General features: G+C 56.7%; 5 protein-coding genes across 5 annotated transcripts, besides 4 other annotated features; all 5 read right to left on the bottom strand.

Moving 5' to 3' along the window:
* Positions 1-350: 350 nt before the first annotated feature.
* Positions 351-374: a microsatellite.
* A 75-nt stretch (positions 375-449) lies between these two features.
* Positions 450-1,295, bottom strand: Tco025E_08546 (kinesin; the record flags this gene model as incomplete). The annotated part of the gene is made up of 1 exon (XM_029375393.1): positions 450-1,295. One exon carries the CDS (start codon positions 1,293-1,295, stop codon positions 450-452), a length of 846 nt encoding a protein of 281 aa, XP_029224497.1.
* Positions 1,296-1,324: 29 nt separating this feature from the next.
* Positions 1,325-1,381: a sequence feature (GA-rich).
* A 483-nt stretch (positions 1,382-1,864) lies between these two features.
* On the bottom strand, positions 1,865-3,538 carry Tco025E_08545 (uncharacterized protein; the record flags this gene model as incomplete). The annotated part of the gene is made up of 1 exon (XM_029375392.1): positions 1,865-3,538. One exon carries the CDS (start codon positions 3,536-3,538, stop codon positions 1,865-1,867), a length of 1,674 nt encoding a protein of 557 aa, XP_029224496.1.
* A 92-nt stretch (positions 3,539-3,630) lies between these two features.
* Positions 3,631-3,664: a microsatellite.
* A 115-nt stretch (positions 3,665-3,779) lies between these two features.
* On the bottom strand, positions 3,780-4,364 carry Tco025E_08544 (uncharacterized protein; the record flags this gene model as incomplete). Its single annotated transcript, XM_029375391.1, has 1 exon — positions 3,780-4,364. One exon carries the CDS (start codon positions 4,362-4,364, stop codon positions 3,780-3,782), a length of 585 nt encoding a protein of 194 aa, XP_029224495.1.
* Positions 4,365-4,816: 452 nt separating this feature from the next.
* Tco025E_08543 (putative tyrosine phosphatase) lies at positions 4,817-5,368 on the bottom strand (the record flags this gene model as incomplete). The annotated part of the gene is made up of 1 exon (XM_029375390.1): positions 4,817-5,368. The coding sequence occupies one exon, from the start codon at positions 5,366-5,368 to the stop codon at positions 4,817-4,819; it is 552 nt and encodes a 183-aa protein (XP_029224494.1).
* Positions 5,369-5,412: 44 nt separating this feature from the next.
* Positions 5,413-5,459: a microsatellite.
* Positions 5,460-5,761: 302 nt separating this feature from the next.
* On the bottom strand, positions 5,762-6,394 carry Tco025E_08542 (putative complement regulatory protein; the record flags this gene model as incomplete). Its single annotated transcript, XM_029375389.1, has 1 exon — positions 5,762-6,394. The coding sequence occupies one exon, from the start codon at positions 6,392-6,394 to the stop codon at positions 5,762-5,764; it is 633 nt and encodes a 210-aa protein (XP_029224493.1).
* Between the last annotated feature and the right edge of the window lie 481 nt (positions 6,395-6,875).

Below are 6,875 nucleotides of genomic sequence, written 5' to 3'. Positions count from 1 at the left end.
AAGCCTTCTAGTTTTTTTTTTTATTTGTTTCCCTTGGGCTCAGTTTCGTTTTCCCCGGTCCGCACCTCAAAGGGCCGTTTCATTCATCGTGCGAAGGATATATATATATATATTTTTTTTTACTTTCGCTTCATTGCGACTGCGCACCCCCCGTCCTCTCAGCCTACACACACACACATATATATATACATTACACAAGCTCCTTTTTCCGTTTTATTGCATTTCAGGAGACACACCTCTTCGGACGCCGCCACCACACTCACCCACGCCTACTCCTCGGCAAAGAGGGGGAGGGTCTTTGTGTGTGCGTGCACAGGCAGGCAGGTGCGCATACCGATAGACAAAGCAGGATATAAATATATATATATGTAAATGAACGTGTGGGCGAGCGTCCATGTCTGCATTGAGCTGAAACTATGCTCTTGCCGTTCATGTGCGTGGGAGGGGGATCAGTTATAGCGGCCATTGTAGCGGCCGCGGCCACCGCGGCCACGGCGTGGGCCACGCATATTGCCAACCATCTCGCTGCCGAACGTCTCAGCGTCAGCTCTTTTCATTCCCTCACGGTCCAGCCGGATGACGCGATCCTGGTCGCAAGATATCTTGTCAAAGAAGCTGCTCCTGTCATAAACCTTGCTATGCGTCTTGGCTTCCTCCTTGGCCTTTTCAAACTCGTTCTTCTTCTTCTCAAACTCCTCCCGGCTCTTTGAGAAGTCAAAGTCGTCCTTGAACTCCTCCTTCGCGGCCCCCGTGGCAGGGCGGAAATCCTGCCCCGTGTGCCCATCCGCACGACGTGCCCCGCGATAGCCGCTACCGCCACCTCCACGACGGTAGCCACCACCGCCGTAACGCTGCTGCTGGTGTTGGTGTTGGTGCTGGTGTTGGTGGTGCGGTTGATGATGATGGTGCTGCTGCTGCTGCTGCTGCTGCAGTGGGTGGGGGTGGCCAGATGAAGGACCACCGCGCGGCTGCGTGGACGTCAGCCTGGCAGGAGGGTTGCGGGCAGGGAGCGCCGTCACAACTGCCGGGTCCATCATGGGATTATGCGGCTCCTCAAACACTGTCAGTTCCTTGATGTCAGATCCGCGGAAGACAATCTGGTCAAACAGTTGCTCAGCAGGGGGAATTTGGGCCTGCCCCGCACCCTCGGCGCGGTCCTCCGTACCGAAGACACGCACATTTGTCAGGCTGACGGTGTTGTTTGGCCCATCGATTTGACCCAGGGTCCCCTCGTAGCGGATTAGGCTGTTGGTAATGAGGACAATCGTACTACCTATAGCACGCTCCGTGGACATTTCGTCGACCCTTTCCTTCTCGTTTACGTTTCCTCTTTCTTTTTCCTTGTTTTTTTTCTTCCGTTTTTCCTCCTTCTTCTTTTCTTGATGCAGAAAAAAGGGTGGAAGGGGCAGGCACAGAAGCAGCATTTAACGTTGGCGCCTCCGCGTTATTTCCATTCCGCCGGTTTTGCTCTCGTTGTTGTTGCCGCTGCTGCTGCTGGCCCTAAGATGGGACTCGGTCCATCCCTCACAGGCGGCTGGCGTGCGGCACAAGCTCAGCGACAGCGCAAAGCAAACCAAAACAAAAAAGGGGGAGGGAGGGGATGGCAAGTGAATGGAGGGGGAAACGCCAGGCAGGCAAAGGGCACTTTTGTTAGGTGCGTCTCCGCCGGAGGCGGCACGCCACTCGGGCGTGGACTGAGGCGGAGAAGCAGGAGGAAACAGCTGGGAAAAGAACCGCGACAACGGAGCCACGTGGAGGCAGTACCTTCCCTCCTCCTCCGGCACGCTCGGGCGATGTTTTTGTTGCTGCCTTATATTTGTTTTGTTTTGTCCCACCCACCCACCGTTCCGTTCGCCCCTTGTCTTTACATTGACTGCTCCGAGGAGGTGACGGCGCGGGCGATGGAGAAGGCCTCGTCCTCCGTCAGATCCTCGTACAGCAGGACGTTGTACAGCGTGTCGCCCACCACCACGCGGATGTGGTTGGCGGCCTTCGCCAGCGTCAACTCGGCCTCCGCGCCGTCCTCCACGCCATGCCGCTCCTGCAGAAGCGCCGCGCGACAAATGAGCTGCAAGGCCCGGCAGCAGTCCAGGATGGAGGTGACATACCCGCTTTCCAGCAGCCGCAGGTATTTGAGCAGCGTAAAGTGGGCACTTCGACGCACAATGATGTCCAACGTCAGCCGCTGCCGCGCCTCGCAGGCGGTATCAAGCAGCATAACGTTGACCGCAGTGCTGCCAAAGGAAATTTGATGCCGCCTCAACGCCATGGCCGCGTTCAGATTGTCCTCGGCCTCAATAGCCAGGCGGTCCTCATCCACCACGTCAAAGCAGCGGGTTAAAATGGGGCCTGTTAGCTGAATGTTCTTCGCCACCATCGTCAGCAACTCCGAGCCTTCCACACGGAGGCTCAGCTCTTCGTGGATCAGCAAGAAAAAGAGGGCCTCTAACAGCTGCCGTGCACTGTCGGGCGTGACATCCAACTCAATTCCTACCACCGGCACCGCGCCTGTGTCCTCCCGCGCCTCCCGCGCAATGGCGTCCGTGTATATCTTGTCTCGCGACGACTGAAAGATGCGCAAGATGCGTGCGGCCTGGAGTATCACCGCCGTAGCGGTATCCCGGTGGGTAATCATTTGAATCACCCCAGACTGCACACGCGAGGAAACACGTGGGTTACTGCCCTCGCCCAAGAGAAGCAAGAGAGAAGCGAGGAGGTCCAGAACGTCCGACTCACCCTCGCGTCGTGTCGCCTGCAACAGCAAGCCTATTTCGTCGTCGTCGCACAACATTTCCCGATAGACCCTCCCTGCATTTGCCATGTACAACAGCAACAAAACAACTTCACGGCGGTCGTCGGTCACCAGGGAAGAGGTCGCAAGTGTGTCGATGAGCATCTGTGCCCCACCAATCTCCATCAAACACGTTAGGTAACGCACACCACGCACAAACACCGATATGGCGGCAAGAAGCAGACGCAGTGGATGACCTAATTTGTACGTCAACCGCAACCAAGCCGTAATGCGTGTGAAGAAGAGCATAGAGGAGTCACCCAAGTCTTTCTCCATCCTGTTGGTATTGCTCGAGGAATGTAACGCGAGGAAGGCCTCAAGAATGAGAAGGCGGGTGGCGCGAGATCCATGATCCCACTGCTCGACCCATATCGCCGCACGACGCCCAGCCACGGCCGGGTTTGTCGCGGCAATTAAGGCGTTCCTTTTGGAACGCTCAGCATGCCGCGATCGCACCGCCAAGGGCTTCCTACCATTATCCCCACCACCTCCAACCTCTCCCTCTCCTCCGGCAGGTGCTGACAGTGGCCCGGACGCCGGTGAGGCGTCGGTCGTGAATATCGGCGACGTACTGCAGCTGTTCAACGTCGGCGTCAGTGTCGCGTCCCCATCAGGGGGCACGCGGGGGGCATCCGAGAGCATGCGGGAGCGAGGCTCCAGCGAGTTCGGCGTTGTCCCCTCCTTCACACCGCGCAACGCCACATCCGTGGCGCTCCCTGCCTTTTTTCCGGCGCTAAGAAGAGGCATCCGCCCACCAGCTATGCAGACTACAAAAGAGGAGGTGGAGGGAATGAAGCAGCTCAAACAAAGGCGCCACAAACACTAACAAAGCGTAGGCGCACACACACGCAGGAAAAAAAACACACACACACAAAGAGGGGTCCCCGTACAGCAGTCACACGGTGGACCGCACCGTCAAGCCTACTCCTCCCGGGCCGGGAGAAGTTAACTACGCCTCCGCCGCCTTTCTCGACGCTCGCTAATACTGTCAACGCGTTGCAGCACGGATTGAGCGCTTCATCGGGCGCAGCACCAAGGTAAGCACCAGCATCGCGAGCCCAACTAAAAGAAGCACCAAAATTCCCACTTGAACCTCAATTAGCCGACGCTTTGACTTTGGAAGAAGCTGGAACTGAAGACGTTGCCTGTCAGTGTCGGAGGAGTGGGCACGGAGGTAGTAGGGCGAGCCGGGATCCTTGAGAATCTCATGCGCCCTAAATACACGATCCAACAACTTCGCGTCAGGGCAGGGACCGTTAGGGCCATACTTGGCACTCATTCGCTTGAATGCCTCGTCAATTTCCTCTACCGTGCAAGACTCCTCAAGGGCGAGGACCTCAAGCGGGTTATACTGCGAAAGGAAGGCCTCCTGATCCCGCTTCCCGGGAACCTGTGCAAACTGCGTGCGTGACTGGGCAGTGAGAGTCGCGTGGGGCACAGAAGTGACAGATATCGACAGAGAGGGGCCGAGGGCCCTACGCGCACTCGGTGGCAGGCCCCGGCTCACGCAGCCCCCTCTGAAGCCATACTGAACGCCACTACGCGCAAGCGCACGCAAGCCGCTCACGCTCATGTGACGGTGTTTATTGTTTATTGCTCTTTCCCCCCCCCCTCCTCTTCCTTCTTTTTGCGTATGTGTGAGCTTCTTTGTTGCCTTTCAGGTTGTGCTACCGCGGGAGGATGCTTCTCAGCCCGCAGCGCAGCAGGAGTTGTATCCAGCGCTACCCCTCAACCACAAAAATCTTTCCCACCCCAAGCACGACAAAACACACGCAGCAGAGAAAAGAAGCGTCAAAGCAGGGCCAAAGTCAAGGGCAAAAAAAAAACACACGAAGTGTGGCGCCACATGTGTCCACGTTGCAGCCACAAGCGCGCGCGCACACACACACAGACACATATGTAGGTCTATACCGAGAGAGAAAGAGAAAAGAAGAAAAACTCCCACAGACAAAATACGCACCGCATCGTACAACGCCGCCGCCCACTCCTTCCCTGCAGCTCACTCAACCTCCACCTGAATGGGGATTAGACGTCGAGGGAGTACAGAATAGTTGGCTTGCATCCCTCCTTAAGCTCCAGGTTAACTAGATCCTTGTCAAAGAGCTCGATGAACTCTTCGTTTTCAGCGCGCCCCTTATCCTGTGCGTATCTGCGGTACTCCTCCAGGATAGACACTAAACTCCAACCCTGCAACTTACGGAGGCAGCCACAGACTATGCCAGTCCGATACCGGCCTACGCTGCAGGTTAGTAGTAACGGGTAGTTGTTGGGATCGAGGAGCACGTGCAAAATATCCACAACGACTGGCTCCGAAAGAGTCATGCTCCCAGAGTGGTAGCCCACAGACCCCATTTTTTCCCCGAGCGTATTCACTTTCGACTCATCGTGGAGCGGGCACACTGTGCGTACGTTGTTTTCGCGAAGCCAAAGTACAAAGGCCTCGTCATGACTGTCCGTCAGCAACACGCACGTGCGAAGCTTCAGTGAGGCTAAAAAGGTGTAGTGGCACGGTTCTGGTGCGCCGCAGCGAAAAATGCGTTCTTCCACGTATCCAAAGTTCGGCGGTGCTATCTTCATATTGAGTCTGCGGCCCCCTCAAACAGCTCTGCAGTAAGGGTAAAAGAGAGAGAAAGAAGAGAGAACGGGAGGGAGCGAGCGAGGGGAAAGAAAAAAAAGGACGGCAAGTAACTAATACGGGCCATGCAACGATGTGTATGGGGCACTATATATACATATATACTTGTTACTACTGTTACAGGGGGAATTAGAAAGTAAAACCGCAGGCGGCCAGATTGATGAATTGCGGCGCCTCTGCCTACTCCCACAGCGTCACCAGACGGCGTGATTAAGCGCGAAAACACCACGAGTTGAAGGGCGAGACGACGACAACTGGCGTACGAAGAAAATAATTGGGTAGAGAAAAGGAAGACAAGGGAGAAAAATACAGAAAGAAGAAAAAAACGAGCCGTTCTAAAACGAGGGAAGTTTGTTGCCAAACTGTCCTTGCTGTTTCTGTCGCATAGTTGCGTAAGGGTCATTCCCGCCATCGGCTGCTACTTGTGTCTCATGCATGTCTCGTTTGCTGCGTATGCGCTCGTAGCTTTCCTGAATGGCGCACAACGTTAGCGCCATCTTCTTGTCCGTCTTGAGTGCGTCTCGCAGCTTCATCATAAATTCATCGTCGTGCTGTGCGGACTCCGTCAGAGCATTCATGGCCTTTGCCACTCCACCCTCGCGACGAAGCGTCTCCATCCACTCCTTGTCGTTCCGCAGCTCTCTTTGAATGGACTGCAGCCACTGTTGATCGCAACACGCCTGCAAAACCTCGTAGTAAAGTTGCGGATTAAATGTCCGGCCGCAGGCAGTCTGAAAAGGAGTATGCAAGCCAAGGCTACTGTGCAAGTGGTGGCCGCGCCGCAGCTCCCACCCGGGCGTGCCGGTCGCCGGTGCATCCCCCGAGACGGTGTGCGTGGGGATCTGGCCGGGAATGACAGTGCGCCGCTGCAGGCCTAGGGCGCAGCCCGCCCCATTTACCAGCGGCCCCCCGCACAGCGAGCGCCGCAGCACCGCCGCAATACCTCCGCCCATCCCCGCCTGCGCCATGCTGCTGTAAACGGGCCTTCCCGGAAGCCTTTGTCTTGCGCCCCCTACAGAAGAGAGAAAACAAGCAACACGCCCTTTGGCGGAGATTTAAAAAACAAAAAAAGAAGGAGCTGCGGGCAGACGCAAGTATCCGCCACGTAAAGCATGCAGCGAGTCCTCACACGAAGTGTCAGCGCAGCCCGGCCTGGCCCGCGGTGTGTGCCTTGCCTCTCCGCACTATCCCCCAGTGGCGCCTGCTCTCGCCACCCGTCCCCCGTTCGCTCGTCAGCGCGGGTCCCGCAGCCCACGTCCCACCAGCCCCACCAAAAGGCGGAGGGGAAGCCACCACAAGCGGCGCCGCCCCCGTGTGGGTGACTGCGCCGGGAAGCCTGCGGCACGCGGGAGACACGCCGGGCGGGGGCAGGAAGCGGGCAGGTTGCGGCGCAAAAATAACACACGCAGGCATGTGTCAGTAACAGGTGAATAAACCAAAAAAAGAAAA

This window comes from Trypanosoma conorhini, assembly GCF_003719485.1.
Source record: "Trypanosoma conorhini strain 025E chromosome Unknown Tco_14.4_contig_00809, whole genome shotgun sequence".
Classification (NCBI taxonomy): Eukaryota; Euglenozoa; class Kinetoplastea; order Trypanosomatida; family Trypanosomatidae; genus Trypanosoma; species Trypanosoma conorhini.
This window is presented reverse-complemented; position numbering and strand designations above follow the sequence as displayed.